General features: G+C 44.6%; 1 protein-coding gene across 8 annotated transcripts; it reads right to left on the bottom strand.

Moving 5' to 3' along the window:
- Positions 1 to 279: 279 nt before the first annotated feature.
- Positions 280 to 15,380, bottom strand: NPY2R (neuropeptide Y receptor Y2). 8 transcript variants are annotated; one of them, XM_028743446.2, is made up of 5 exons: positions 15,201 to 15,380; positions 10,936 to 11,032; positions 8,646 to 8,747; positions 4,895 to 5,345; positions 280 to 3,806 (listed from the first exon to the last, which is right to left on the bottom strand). In XM_028743446.2, exon 5 carries the CDS (start codon positions 3,756 to 3,758, stop codon positions 2,595 to 2,597), a length of 1,164 nt encoding a protein of 387 aa, XP_028599279.1. In that variant the 5' UTR covers positions 3,759 to 3,806; positions 4,895 to 5,345; positions 8,646 to 8,747; positions 10,936 to 11,032; positions 15,201 to 15,380; the 3' UTR covers positions 280 to 2,594. The 8 variants fall into 8 exon arrangements, with proteins under 8 accessions (XP_028599279.1, XP_028599280.1, XP_028599281.1 ...); XM_028743447.2 differs by having other exon boundaries at positions 4,895 to 5,328; XM_028743448.2 differs by having other exon boundaries at positions 4,895 to 5,087.
- Between the last annotated feature and the right edge of the window lie 892 nt (positions 15,381 to 16,272).

Here is a 16,272-nt window from a genome sequence, read left to right as displayed (position 1 = left end):
GCTACTGCCCCACTTGCGATTCCCAGCAATGGATATTCAGAGGGCTACTGTCAGCAAAGGTAGAACAGAACAATCGTAGCTTAGCAGCCATTGACTCAGTAATAAGGCAGCTTCCTATGTAGCAAGCATTGTGACTCATGTAGCATTTGTTCCTTGAATTCCATCCCCCTGCACCCTCCATTTTTCATGGCTTACCCACATTTAAAGAAATGGCTCCAATGATGCACCACATCTAGTTTGGCCCGAAAAGTGGGTGAGGAAAACACGCCAGCAATGATCCTTTGTTTTGATAACTTTAATGATTCCAGGGTTTGGGGGTGTTTTTTTTTAAAAAGGCAAACCATATATGCTGAAGAAGTGTGCATTGCCATTCATAGCTGTGCATTTACATGAGAGTCAAGTCATATACCTGAGCAAACAGAATGGAACTCTTAACAAACACACATGCAAACTTCATTTGGTGGTATACACAGCAGCATACGGATGTCTAGCTTGCATTCTATTTGAACGTATTTAATTGCACAGAGTGCAATTACGGGCACAGATCCCAGGCAAGATGCGTGACATAAAAGCACAAACCACAAGAACAGAAACAAAAAACAAAAACACACATTACCATTGAGCAAGATGGGCAGTGCTTCTACTGTCATTTTTTAGCATCTAGCAATAAAGCAGGAAGAGTTTCAAACATGATGTGTTAATGGTGCCAGCAGCTCAATCTGCAATCCATTTAAAATGAATACTAGGATCCGACTCAATTTAACACCATTGAGAATAAACAGGATTACCTTCAATCACTCGGGTATGGATCAGGCTATAAGATACCTGAAAGATCAAGCATTTGCAGTTCCCTCACATAAAGGCATGCAGGCACCCAAAATACCCAGACTTGACTTGAGAATAAACAGGGATCCACACCAGTACACTTGCTTGACTTCTTAGTTCCTCGCCCATTACTAATCTTGCCATTAGCAGGCTCAGATTTTTAACTGAAATGTTTGAAAGACCATGAATTGGTACCGCAGCACCCCTGTGAATCCTGTTAAATTTTTGGCAACACTGGTCTGACAAGGCAGAGGGAGGGGGTACAAGACAGGACTGCAAAATAGCTGAGCGCTAAGATCATTGAGAGGGGCAGTTTTTGGTCTCTGCTAAAACAAATTAGCAGAAGAAATAAGCATAGTGCTATTGGTAAGCAGATGAATAGTACAATATCATTGTAAAGGAACAAAGAAAACTATGTCCGCTACTGTCAGAACCAATTGCAGAAAAGTTTGGACCACTTTAATTTAAAACTCTTTCCCCCCCCCCCCCCCGACCTTCTCCTTCCCAAAAAGGACTACAAAAACAGTTCACAGCATAAGTGCAAACTCCCTGAGGTCCTGGGTGCCCAAGCACCCACAAAATTCCCCATGAAAGGGCCAGGCACCCACAAATTTCAGTGCCAGGGCCATGCACACTGCATGTCACCCACAGCCCCGGGCATCCATGGTCGCAGGGCCAAGCTGGCACATATGGTTCACAGGATGCCATGCAGGTGCTCAATCCATCACTAACAGATTGCACAATACCAAGCTGGGTACCACTTTCATTATACAAACTTCAAGTGTGGTTTGCCTTCCAGAATTTCATTGCAAGTGGCTAAAAGGTAGATGTTTTGCTGACCTTGTTTTTAACTTCAACAGGGAAACACAACTTTCACATAAATCGGGGGGGGGGGGGGAGAGAAACCATAGTACACTACGACTTTTAGGAAACCCACTTCTTTCAAAAAGAAAGATGCAGCAAGTTTCAACTTCAACAACCATTTGCAGCTTTGCCACTAGAGGGTAGTTTGATCCTGTGGCCTCAAAGGACTGTGCAATGTTCCAAGCAGTCAAATGTTTATTGTCATCTGCCTCCAACTACCAATGTCTTGTCTCCTCGCTTTTTAAAATGTGCATTGACAATGGCAAACCCTTTTCTTCTGTGTTACTGCTGGCTGTGCTTCTGAATTCACTGTACGCAACCAAGCACCAGCTTAGTCTTTTATAGTTCTTTGGAGTTGACGTTATACTTGATGACAAATGGCCTTGAAAATGTAGGGAACGTTCTCAAATTGCACCCAGTTCATAAGCTTTCTATGAATCAGCAGCACATCTGAGCACACCCAACAATACATCGGCATCAAACTATTTCCCCTTGCACTCACTCACATTCTTCGTCCAGCTTCACTGCTTTCTTGGGGTCAAACAAGAAATGCAATAGAGATGTGTGAATGCACTTCTCTCTCTTTAAAATCAGTGCAAATGCAAATTGGGTGAGGATTGGATCAGAGCCACAAGGGGAAAGGGCTTAATCCTTTCTGCCTGCATTGTTTTCCTACTCATGACCCCCTGCTCCACCATCTGCTACTTGCACTTTTGCTTTTCCAAATGCCAGCTGGGAGGAGCCATTTCCATCAGGAAGATCGGACAGGGGAAAGATTAAATGGCTTTTCTCCCCCTCTGCCCCTGGTCCCAATCCATATCGCCACCATACCTGTTAGCTGCAAAAAGAGAGAGCGCGACGGGTATGTGTATGTGTATGCCCACTGCCACATCTAGTTTGACCACCTAGACACTTGTAGGCTGCGAAAACGGGGGTCCATTGCAATGCTCCTCTTTGGCTTCCAGCTTCTTCTTGGCTTTCAGCGCAGGCGATACCTCTGGGTGGATGGAATCCAGCCGCTGTTCGCACCGGAAAGCAGTCAGGAAAGCCGTTCTGTAGTTGCTGTTCATCCAGCCATAGAGGAGCGGGTTGGCAAAAGTGGAGCACATAGCAATGACATGAAAGAGCGTGTAGATCAGTTTGTATTCCTGCAAATCCAACACGTTGCTGTCAATATCGCTGACGAGTTGAAAGATGTGGAAGGGCAGCCAGCAGACCCCAAATACCACCACGACACACACCAGCATCTTGGTAGTTTTCCGACGCCTCTGGTGGTAATGGTCCCCCGCCGCCCCGGGACTGATGTGGTTCTTTAGCTTACTCCAGATACGGATATAGGCATAGGAGATGATGGCCAGAGGCAAGACATATTGGATCAGGAACATCAAGACGCTGTAGATGGTGCTGTAATTGACCAGCCCTTCCCTGGGCCAGGCCTCAGCGCAGACCACTATCTTGAAGTCCTGGTTGAGCTCAATGGAGAAATACTCCCGGAAGATAGCCAGAGGACTGGCCAAGATGGCACTGACAGCCCAGGCCACCCCAATGATCAAGAAGCTGATCCTCTTGGAGATTTTGCTCTCTAGGTGATACACAATGCAGCGGTGCCGGTCCAAGGCTATCACAGTCAATGTCACTATGGATACCTGAACAGCAAGGCCTTGGGCGTATGGCACAAGGTGGCACAGCACAGGACCCAGCTTCCATTCTCCCAGCAATGTGTAAACTAACGTGAACGGCAGGCAGAGCGTGTTCACCAGCAGATCGGCCACGGCCAAGTTGGCAATGAAGAAGTTGGTCACCGTGCGCATGCTCTTGAACTTGATCACCACGTGAATCACCAAGGAGTTGCCCACTAACCCGAGCAAAATGATGACGCAGTAGGCACAGATGAGGACGATCTGCACCTCCACCAAATTGGTGCTATCCTTCAGATCTCGCTTGGGGTCAGCAAGCAGGTCATCGTAGGGATGCTCAAAGCCTGGTGGCAAGTTCAGCCTGGAGTAGAGGTCCGTTTTAGTTAGTCTTGTCCGGTTCTCCATAATTTTGGATCCTCCCATCAGCCCCATGTTCTCTGTAGGTGTGACAAATTTCAACACACAAGCCGTATTCTTCTCCTACAAAGAATACCAAGATGATGGACATGTTAAAAAAGGGCAAAGTCAGGAGGTTTACCCCAAGGTAGGGTGTTGGTTAAATGAATTGAACTAGGAGGTCCCTGCTTCAAATTGCACCTCAGCCCTGAATTCTTAGGGGTCCTAGGCAAGCAAATATATCTCAGACTCAGTTGCTTCATCTTTAATATAGACATAATACACACATTCTCGTCGCACACAGCTTTCAGATACTATGACCTGTTGATCTGCAGAGAAGCAGTGGAGTGTTCCCATCACAATGTTATGTTATGAGGAGAGGTTCCTCTCTCACAAGCTGAGTGCTGTGGTGGTGAGAGAAACTGTTCTCTGCTGCATTTTTCTTCCCATCACAGCACTGTACTGGGAGCTGAGATTCCTCTTCTTCTAGGCTGGTCTTTTAAGCAACAGCCAGACATCACAAACAACAGAAAGCCAGCCAACCCTTTCAACGGGCAATGATAAGCCACTGTTCTAGCATGCAAATTAAAATGTAAACAAACCATTTGCTGCTCCCCCAAATCGTGTGTCAGCTTTGGCAGAAGCTGTCCTGTACATGTGATGATAATGTTACGCCAGGCAGAAATATCCACAATAACTGGGAAGATGTTGTACAGTTAGTTCTAATTGGCAAACATTGGCTGGTACTGTATGTCAGCTCTCAGATCCTATCAAATGTTGAATGCTACATGTCAGACATTATAAATATACCCTGACCTCCTACTGAAAATTAAATGTCAAATCCTATTTCAGAATGTAGAATATTTGCATAGTCAAAGAAATTTCAGGGAATATTCACCAATGACATTAATAAAGAAGAACTTCAAGGATGGGGGTGGAATCATTTCAGCTTCAGCAGAAAGCATGTGGCAATGCTTTTAAATACCTCTGGACTGCTTCTCTGCCCTTCACAGCTAAGGATTTTGAACTGCATAAGGCAAAATTCATTGTAGGGGAACTCTAATGGATCGTTCATGAAAGCATACAAATAAAATTATAGGTCTCAGCTACACAACTCACTGAAAATCAGATTCATGAACCAGATATATACATAACAGGGCAATGACACTCACCTGACCTGCTGCCCGTATTGCTGCCGTTTACTTGGAAGGAGAGGGAAGGTGGCAGCAGTGAGGTCAGCGCAGTACGAACACATCAGTGGTGTCAATCCAGTGTTCTTGCCAGTACATTTCCACTGTGCCAACCTCTTTCCTCCACCTTTTGGTAAGCAGCAGTGACAGGCGGTCAGCTGAGTGGCTCCATCAACTGATGCAGAAAGCTAAAGTCAGTCACCTCATGTGATTTTCCCACAAACAGAGCCAGTGTTTTGTGGTGGTTAAAGTGCCAGACTAGAACCAGCAAGACCAGGATTCTGGTCCCCACATGACAATGAAGCTGGCCAAGTGGCCTTGGGGCAGCCACAGTCTCTCAGCTTAGCCTACTTCACAAGGTTCTTGTGAGGATAAAATGAAGGTGGAGAGAGAACCACATTTGTCGTCTTGAGCTCCTTGGAGGAAAGGTGGGCTATTATTGAAATAAATAAAGACATATGTACACACATAGTACTCTTCATGCCCAGGAAATATACGTAGGAAGCACTTCCCAGCTGCTACTGCTAGAAATTTAGTTCATTTTTGTGACTCTCAGCATGCTGCTCATGATACTGATGATTTGAAAGTATCAGGAGAATTTTAGAAGCTACATGTCATAGACACCACACATTTTCTTTTAAACTCTAGAAAAGAGCGACAGAGTGGCTGAAAAAACAGGCACATCTACAACCATCTAAACAGAACTGAAACATGAAGTTCCCCCCTGTCCCTTTAAAAGGTCAGTGTAGCAAAGCGGCTAGCTTTCAGGAGTACAAGCTGTACCCTGCAATAAACAATAAGGGAACAGAAAGCATGTTTAATACCGAGGAGTTTTTCTATACAACGTTGACTTTGAAATTAAATTTTTAAAAACACATTAAAAATAACCTGAGGTAATGTTTCTTTGGCAGTGGACTGCATTTGGAGTGATATTTCGAGGAGAAGAAAACATTCCCCTCTTCTCTGCTGCAGAACCTTTCAAAGTATGATCAAAGAAAGGGGGAAAAACTTCTGCCTTTAGTTTATATATAAGCAGAGCAATAAAGAGTGAACGAGTATTGCTAACCAATGCTAAAGTTGTCAAAACTCTTCAGTTTATTATCAACTTGAGATAATAAGCTCAAGAGAGACATGAAAATGAGCAAGTGTGTAAAGCTAGACTCTTTGAGCCTGCAATCTTACTGACTTATCTGGGAGTAAATCCCACTGAATTCAATGGGACTTCCTTCCATGTAGGTATATTATAGGATTGCACTGACCATCTGCTTCAACACCCCTGTTTATATGAACAAGATGTTATAAGTCTTCCTCATTACATGAGAACACATCCTGAACTGTGGGGATAGAATTCCTAAATCCAGGTAGTCACCACTGACAAGGGCATTTTTTAATTATTCCAGAATATAAAAGGTATTTTTTGGTTACCAATTTATCATATAGTTTTGTGTTGAGCAACCTAAGATACTTCCACAGAATCCATATGATGCCCTTGTTAGCCTGTTGCTTTCTAGTGTTTCCTGGGAAATCCTTTGTCTTTTCCCCATTTTTTCCCTGCATGTCTAATCAATGGCAATTTTTGTGGGCAGCTTCAACCAGTTTCAACCCTATTAAGGTTTTCAGGGTACCTATGCATTTAAATTAAATGCTTCCTCTTAGAAAGCTCAGCCCATCATATTGGTTCTTCTTAATCTGTGCTGGAGGAGGCAGAATGAATAGGATCCATTTTGCCCCTTGAATAACATCTCTACAATTACCCCAATGTCACTTTCTGTTCTTGCTGGATGTGTGAGAGAGATTTACGATTATTAATACAGTGGTACCTCGGGATAAGTACTTAATTCATTCCGGAGGTCCGTACTTAACCTGAAACTGTTCTTAACCTGAAGCACCACTTTAGCTAATGGGGCCTCCCGCTGCTGCCGCGCCGCCAGAGCACGATTTCTGTTCTCATCCTGAAGCAAAGTTCTTAACCTGAAGCACTATTTCTAGGTTAGCGGAGTGTGTAACCTGAAGCGTATGTAACCTGAAGTGTATGTAACCCGAGTTACCACTGTAGTATAATTTTCATATGTGGCAAAATAGTGATTTTTTTTAAAGTGATATACTCACCCCCATATGCAAAAACTGTAAAGGGCATTCAGGCTGTTTTGGATAAAGAAGCCATTCAAGGGGCAGATCAGAAACTATTCACCACTGATCCCCAGAGCATAGACCAGCAAAAAGCAAGAAAACAGACTGAACTTGCTAAGAGTATTTCCATGAGTTTTGGGTATGGAACTTACTTGTGAATAGACATCACATAAGGATCTTGGCCAGGGGGAAGGGTACCACTGAATAACTTGGTGTGGCATTCAGTATCACTTTCTGCAAACTGAGGAAAAACAGTGCCTTGGCACTTTGTGTGGAAGCACCCACAGGGTGGAAACAGGGGAGCACTAACCACAAGGAAGCCAGTTTGAAATGTGATTAATTACCTGGAGCGATTTACGAGGCTCCCACAACCATTTAGAAATATAGCCAAGTATGGAAAAGATACAGCCCTACCTACTATGAAGGAATGGTTGATAAAATTACTGGACTTAGCAGAGATGGCAAAATTAATGTGTTTAATTAGAGAAAAAACATTACTGACATTTATTAAGGATTGGAAACTTCTTGCGGGCTTTTCTGCTTGAATGAGAAAACGAACTTGTAATATCTGGATTAGAAGATTGAAAAAAAGATTGGCTCATAGAAAATAGAATAGTTGGATGTTAATGAGTGAATACTATATGTAATGGACAGAGAACCTTTTTATCATTCCATGTTCTTTTCTTTCTCTCTCTCATTTTACCTCTTTCTTTCTTTCTTTCTTTCTTTCTTTCTTTCTTTCTTTCTTTCTCCACCCACCCCTTTTTTTCTTCCTTTTGTTCCTGTTCATTTTTAGATTAGATTTTTAAAGTATTTCTTTTACTCCATTGTACAATAGAAAGATACTTTGTACTGGGTAAGACCTTTTGCGTAGCTTTTGATAAGTACCAATTAAAAATATATATTCTACCAAGAAATGTAGGAAAGTGTATATCCCCATTCAGTAAACTGAATTTACCTTGTAGCTGCTGAACAGAACTATAGAGGACACTTCTTTGTAATCAAAGGTACGTAACAGAAAGTTGGAATCCTTTCCCACAGGCAGCGGCATAACTAGCCGCTCGGGTGCCTGGTGCGAATCGTGCGTCCTGTAGCCGGGCATGAAGCCTCTCTGACACCTCCCCCTCAGCTGTAGGGTGGTGAAGGGAGACACGGAGGGCAGACGCAAATCCCACGCTGCTGTTTCAGGCAGCGCAGAGCCTTCAGGTGCCTGCCCAAGCCACCACATCACACACACACACACACCCTCAGTGATGATACCCGGGGCAGTCCCCCACCCCACCCCTTCCTACAGCAGTGCCCGCAGAAGTGGGATGACCCTTTTTCTGCATTCCCTTGGGACGTAATCTGTTGGACGCTGCACACCAGCAGAGAGCAGAGCCAGAAACAAAAGTGGGGAGAATCTGAACCAAGGATGTGTGACAGGACAGCCCCTCCTCCCTCTTGTTTTCTAACAGCCCTTTCATTCTCTCTCTCTCTCTCTCTCTCCGCCATCATCTTTCCCTCCATTTCCTCCCTCATTGCCACCCACATGAAATTAGGCCGCAGGCTGTATGAAAGTGGGCTATGGGCCTCATTAGTTCCCAAACCACACGTTGCCCACCTGCACTCTACTCTGCCGCAGGGTTGGTAATCCTCTGTTTCAAGGCACGGCTGGTGGCAGCTGCTATCAACACCTGCAAACTGCATGTGGACGAGAGAAGACCTGAAACGAAGCAACAGAGCATGGTGACACTAATAATAAGTTGGCAAGCTAACAGTCTTGTCATCCTCATATTTCCACAAGGCAGCAAATATACAAGGCACACATTTGCCATGTTTCCTGTCGCTACAGCCAGTGGCTTTATCAGATGGACACAGCCCTGCAGAGTGAAAAGGCAACCACCATGGTGGTACTGTTGTTACCTGAACCTACTCTTTGTGTCAGATGAACATGCCTCAGGCATTATTTCCCCAGCTGCTCCTCTGTATGAAGGCAAGCCCTAGCCTGAGTCAATTAGAAGTTAATGAACCATTCTAGACCTATTGAAATTCTATATTGCCTTTCCCAATAGCAATGCATTTGTAGGCTACATTCTGTTAACTTATGTGCCCTGCTCCTTATGTTTACAATACGTGGGGAGCAAATGTATTATGGCTTGCAAAAAAAATGGTGGTGCAACTTAAGATTGCTGCACTGCAAAGCACAACTGCAGGTTTTTCTAGGGATGGGGGTGAACTCCCAGTCGCCAAAGGAATTTGTAACCATTCATTTCCTACACATCCTTAATAATGCATTGATTATCCTACTCTATGCCTTTAACCAGGGACAGCCTACAAAGCAATTTCATCTGCTTCCAAGGTCACACCAAATGTTAATGAAGTAAAAAAGGTTGCCTTCAGCTTTCCTCATTCAAAGAGATAAGGTGTTTAAAAACTTGTGTGTCAGAGGAATTCATTTATTTTAAGGTTTGTTTTATATGTAAGGCACAGACAATACCCAAGTGGCCACGTTTTATAACTGTGAAGCAGTAAATACTATATGCAGCTATGTGCTTCTTTTCTCCATTTTCTTTGTTTTTTAAAACCAAAAACAAACTCAAGGAACAGGGGAACTGTGACCCTCCAGGCATTCCTGGACTACAACTCCCATCACCTCTGGGTTGGATTTGGGAGCCCACCAACATCTAGAGAGCACAGATTTCCCAACCTTGCTCAAGAGGCTGCAGGTTGCAGGAGAGGAATAGCCACACAGTGGACTTCTTTTACTTATTCATTCATTTAAGGAACAAAACAACAAAAAAGCAATTTGCATTTCACCAGAAACGGCTCATCAGTGGGACAAAGCCGCTACACTAGCTTTCCAGCTGTTGGTTTGCCGGAGAGGTGATGCAGTGGAAGCTTGGCATGGTGCAAATGCATCAGCAGGAACACCAGATTGGCTGCATCAGTGTGTTTGCACTGTGCTGACCTTCCCACCCTCTCATTCTGAGAAAGTAACAGCAATGCACCTGCTGGGAAGCTAGTTCTCCCCACCCCTAATCAGCAAGTCTGCCTCTGCATTTCATCTTAAAAATATAAAAGCCCTATGCATTCCAGTTACTGAAAATCATATCTAGAGGACTTTATAAACCTTTCCCTTCTTGCTGTTTTTTCCACTACCCTGGTGTTTTCCAAAATGCCTGAGGAAATGTATGGGTTCTCAAAAGTTTTCCCTTGCAAAAGGAGAAAAGGGGGGGGCAGTTTGTGGGCTGGGTGAGCAGGCAAATGGCAAGGAAGGAAATAGTTAAGCAGTCCCTCCCCTCTCCAAATTACAGCCCAGACATGGGTTTTCATTTTTAAAATGATCAGAGGAAGGCTTGATTTGTGTGCCTCCTGTGTGTTGTTCACTTTGACCCTGTAAAGCTATTGTTGCTGGATGACACTGAACTTGTTATGAAACCTGGTCACCTGTGAAGGGGGCAGGTTATAGAAAGAGACCCTTTCTCCCTTTACTCAAAAACTATATGGAGAACAGAAGGGGCCCTAAGAATCCTGAAGCTGGCCACCTCTGCCTTGGAGTACATCTATGCAGCAACTTTAAAGAAGACCAGCATCTACCATGTGTCCAACCCCCACTGTCCATATCTGGCCACAACTTCAGCCCCCTCTGGTTCATCTCCTTGCCCATCCACACCACCTGTTACAGGAATGCCCTGTAACAGGTAATAAACATGGAAAGAGTCATGCTTATTGACTGTCAAAAGGGGGGCAGGGGGGAAGCTCCCAGTTTCATCCCTCTTCCCACACTTCAGTTTAAGACACAAGAGCCAGACTGGGAAAGGTAGGCCATGGATGTCCCCTTAGAAGCTTGTGGCTGGGAAATTGCTCATTCTCTTGCAAACATCACCGTTTCCCCATCTGATCTGCATTACCTTTGCTGAGGCTTCTCAAGCTGTAAAGGTTACATCTCTGTGGTACGGATGGTGGCGGTCACAGGACTAGTAATAATATACTTTAAGTCAATCACACCTGTGGACAGGTGAAACAAAAGTATATCATGGTTGAAATGCAGATGCAAAACTATCTTCCTGCACAAGTAAGGTAGGAAACTGGGTGACCAGAAATCACATTTGCCCACAAGGAATGAAGCCATTGCTAAAAGGTTGTTTTAGTGTCCCTTATGGAAAGGGTGGGCGAAACCACTGAAACCTGATCCTAGCCATGTTTACTCAGAAGTTGGTCCCAAAGTAGAAGACAGTGTACTGAACTACATAATGGAGCAGACTTTAAACTTGTTGCGTCTACTTCCCTCGCCTACAACCCAAGATCCACCAACAATCTCCAAGTGTAAAAGATACAATATGGTCCTAGTTTGCAAATAACATGAAGCCAAACCATGGCTATCCATGAATACTCACTTGGCCACAGCCAAAGCTCATCTGAATCTGAGCTTGTGGTTTGCCTGGGCCACTATGAGTTGCTGTGGGTCACTCATTCACACTTAGATATGGCTTGACCTAACATTATGTGTGAAGTGGGCCAGTGAGAATTCAATGACAGGGTGCTTCTGAACCTTGGTATTTGTTTTCACTTCCAGAAATGAACTGAGGTTGCAGTCCTTTCACACAAAAGATAAACCCTGGTTAAGTTTCTTCATTTCAGCAGCCCCACTTAAGTGGAAAAAGTGATTTTGTTGTTGCCATTGCTAAACAGCTAGGAATCATGAATCCTTGCAGGTTCATTGCAAATCACCCAACTTACCTAGGTAAGAATAAGTCCCAGTAAACTCAATGGGGCTTACCCTTCAACAGACATATACAGGGCTGCACTGTAAATAAGCAAACAATTACAAAGTCTGCTAATTATGCATGTAGCATGCAGCTAAGATGCATAACATACAATTCAAAGAACCCTGCATTTACTCCCAATTAAGAAAAAAGCATGTTAAAATTTCTTTGACGAAAAATTACAGTATTTTAAAAAACTGTATTGAAAGGCTGCTTCATTTTTCTACAAAACCTCTTCTTCCATCTCTCTCTTTTCATCAAGCTTTTCATCCTCCTTTTGGCTAGAAAATGATCAGATAATGTTTTTTCTTCTCGTGACACCATCTTTTCTTTATATCCTTGTTAAAGTGCTCTGCTGAGTTTGCTTCATCCAAGGAAGAATTTTTTGGGTAGCAGCACCAGAGGGGAGGAAAAAATAAAAATACTTCAAGAATCCAACAACACAAGCAGAGGAGAAATTGCATTTGGTTAACAAATGCCGAAAATTGGAAAGATCGAGGGTGTTTGATGGGGCTGTTACTAAGAATCCTACTGTATTGTATATAAAATCCTCATTATTTCTCTCTGTCTCTTTCTTTCACCTATTCTGAAGCACGCTTGTTTTCGCTAATGCTGTTTTTTTACTCGAATGAGTGCACAAAAACATCTTGCAATCATGCTTCTCATAATCCATATTCCAGCACTGCTCTGCGGATTTTAGAACTCCTGCTGGACTCATTCTGCAATGGCCTGGTTCACACATCACATTAAACAGGGAAGTGATGCCCTTCAAATGTTGCTTCATATGTCTGCTCCCATGATCCCTGACCACTAACAAAGCTGGCTGGGGCCGACGGGAGTTGGAGTCCAACAACAATTGCAGGACACTACATTGGCCACCCCTACATTAAACCACGGTTAGCATAACCTATGGTTTAATATTGTTACATGTCATCCCAATCTCCGAGCAGGAATCCAAGCACTTTCTCAGGGTTTGTGTTTCCTTTTGTAAAGGAGGCAAAGCAGAGACTGTGGCGTGTTTATGATATATGGTTAAGAGCACCTGAGCCTACTGTGGAGGGGTTCCCAGCATTACACTCCATGGGGGTCTCTTGCTTCTCCCATAGACAAACTGAACTTGGATCCAACAGAGAAATCACCCATGCTCTCCGTCTGTTTCACAGCCTGCCACAGTTTCTTGCCAGTACTTCACTGCCAAGTGCCATCCTAAAACTTCTGGCCTCTTGCCTTTTGCTAGTTACCTCTCTAGATGAAGGAGGGGCTCACATCCCTCTGCCTTTTGGCACAGAGTAACTACTTTGTTAATCACCCTGCCTCTTTTTGACTTGGCCATCATTAAGCTTTATACCCCTAACAACTCTCACTCAGCAAGCCATCATCAGGTTGGCCTGGCTTGTATTTCTAACATAAGCTGTTTGGTACAGTTTAACTCCCCAAAGCTTGATTGTTGTTGTTGTTGTTTAGTCGTTTAGTCGTGTCCGACTCTTCGTGACCCCATGGACCAGAGCACGCCAGGCACTCCTGTCTTCCACTGCCTCCCGCAGTTTGATCAAACTCATGCTGGTAGCTTCAAGAACACCATCCAACCATCTCATCCTCTGTCTCACTTTTATCAGACCCAGGAATTTACAAACTCGTAACAATATGAATGACCAGGGCATCCTTCAGTGAGAGGGTAAGAGGGGCTTCTTAACAATTTTATAGGCTCACAGAATCTGTAGTCCAGGTTAATAACAGGGACTCAGTCCCATGTTCTTTATTTTGAGGGACCAAACAAGGGTGTCCATTATCTCTGGTACTTTTTGTTCTGCCTTTTTTTTTTATCCCCTCAACATTTTACTTCGCAATAATGAATTGATTAACACAGAACTGGAAGAACTTGGGAGAACACCTGCAGCTTGTATTAGAAGACAGAAAATATGGATGGTTGCTTTGATGGAAAGCTGATTAAATGGGTAAAGGCTCTCAGGATGTTAATGACTATATTGAAATATGGCATCCATTTGCAACTTTCTCAGATGAAAATAATACAATCTGGCATCCACCACGTGCACATGATTGGTTAAGGAACAATGAACTCCACTGTTGAAACCGTTTTGTCCTACTTGAGCAAGGAGGGGTAATTTGTTACTGTTGGGAAGAGATTTAATTTTGTATTTACTGAAATCCAATGAAACTTCCTATTTAAAAATCCAACAGTTTAATGTGACATGCACACCAGGTCAATGTGTCCATTCCACATCTCAAATACACTCTAGCAAACCATCTTTACAAGTAAACTCATCTATAAACATATCTACAAACTCATCTATAAACATATTTGCTCAGAAGAGAATTCTGATGATTTCCATGGGATCTGCTTTCACCCAACAGAAACTTAAAGTGACCTTCTAATGTAAAAGTTTGCAATGTGTTACTAACTTTCTTCCAATGAAGAGAAGCTGCTGGTTTGAAAGAAATACAGAGCTGTTGAGAAAGGCAGGAGTTAAAGAAGGAAAGGCTACGATTTTGATGCTCCAAACAATCTGATCCGTTATTTATGCCATATGGCCTGCTTTTAAAAAAAGTATTACTGCTAGCTGACATTATCCTGGGTTGAAGTAAGTTTGATGCACTTAACACTTCCTTTCCCAGCCTTCAATAATAATGACAATAGCTGTTTAAAAATCCACCCAGCATTCTTGCAGAGCTGGCTGGTACGTTATTAATTGATATCATCCTCCTATGGGATGTACACGGGGTGGAGCAGGGTAGAAAAGAAGTTGAATGCAACAAAACACAACAAGAAAAGCAGAGAGATGTGTAGCAATATGATTGCCAAACACTTACATACAGACGACTCCTGAATGCTTTGTTGCTGCAGTTCATAATTCAATTATTCCGGCCGGAGTTCAACAAATTTCCATAGGGTGACTGCGGAGTCTGTAGCTTGTGGCCGGCAACCTGAGGTCCTTAGTGTCTAATTACCATCATTCCCCATCCCCATTGTGACATTCAGAGGCTGCTACCATGGACCAAACACACACGCATAATCCCCCGGCAGTTTATGTCCTGTCACTCTGAGTCCCCGTGCGCAGCAATGCTCAAGGGCTCGCTCATTAATTTGAAACAGGAGGACCAGAGAAGAGAATTGCCAGTGACCAGATGACCCTTTTCTCTCCGTGGAGATCGAGTCGCCAAAGCACGAGCGAGGCTCTCCTTTCGCCTCCCTCCCTGGGCAGCGCCAGGACCTTTACTTAGAAAGCAGGAGTGGAGGAGATGGGGGCAGAAGTGTCCAAGTTTTCCAGGCACTCCGGGCAGGGCGGGGACGGGTGCTTCGCCTGGAGTTGCCCTCCTCCAAGTACCCAAGGGGGGCTGTTCTTTTCCGCCTCCCTAGATAGACCAGATTCTTTTGTGGGGCTTTGTCTTACCGATCTCCCGTGCCTTTGCTTCCCTTCTCGCCCCGCTCGCCGGGGCTTGACTCCTCTCCCCGCCTCAGTCCGACGCTCCGTCTCTGGCGCCCGAAGTTTGCAGCGCCTCTTCCATCTCCGGGACGAGGGAGGCGCCGGCGTGCTCACCTGCCGAAGCTCGCCCGGCCACTGAGCGGGAGCGGGCAGAGGACGCCGAGGGGAAGGAAAGAAGGCAGCGGGGGAGGGAGGGGGAGGGCACCAGGAGCCCCGCCCACTCCTGCCCGGCGGGGCGGGGCTTCGCTCGGAATCTCTTCGGAACGCCGGCGGGCAGCCGCGGTGGGAGGCATCCCGACGAGGAAACGAGCGCTTCTGAACATGTGCAGAGAGCCCCGCAGCTATGCCATGAATGACGTCGCTGTGGGGCAGGCGTCAGCCCCGGGAGGCGCCTCCCTCTTCGTAACTGAACCGGAGTGTGAAAAAAGGAAGAGAGAGGCGCACTTCGGCCCCGCGGCCCCGCAAGTGTGTCTACTCAGGAGTAAGACCATTGAGTTCAGCGGGGTTTGCACTCAGGTAAGTGCCGAAGGGATTGCAGTCCGATGACGAGCCACAGGTTTATCGTCTCGGGTGAAAATCCATGAAAGGGAAGGGGATGGTGATGGGGGGGGGCGGTTCAGATAGATTCAGATGGTTTATATCATGTCACAACAAAGTGGGTTTTCTGTGAATCCGAGTGGGTCTCTCGCGGTTAATGTCTAAAAAGACAAGCTCTCCAAGTGCTATGGCGACCTAAACGACTTTCCATGTCGCTTTTCATTCAGGACTTCTAGGTGTCGGTGTTATTGGTTTTTTAATAAAGAAACAGAACTTTATTGGACAATTAGTTCCGATTGAGCACGAGTAGCGGCCTAATCCGGACAGTGATGCGGACCTCAGCCACATAATGCTCCTTAGGCGAAAGCTGATCATTCTCATTTATAGATAGGTAGCCGTGTTGGTCTGCCATAGTCAAAACAAAAAAAATTCCTTCCAGTAGCACCTTAAAGACCAACTAAGTTAGTTCTTGGTATGAGCTTTCGTGTGCATGCACACTTCT

Source organism: Podarcis muralis, chromosome 9, assembly GCF_964188315.1.
Source record: "Podarcis muralis chromosome 9, rPodMur119.hap1.1, whole genome shotgun sequence".
Lineage (NCBI taxonomy): Eukaryota > Metazoa > Chordata > Lepidosauria > Squamata > Lacertidae > Podarcis > Podarcis muralis.
Note: the sequence above shows the minus strand (reverse complement) of the source record. Positions and strands in the feature narration are given on the sequence as shown.

Coding starts and splice junctions, on each gene's coding strand:
- NPY2R (XM_028743446.2), bottom strand. CDS start 3,758: ATGGGGCTGATGGGAGGATCCAAAATTATGGAGAACCGGACAAGACTA.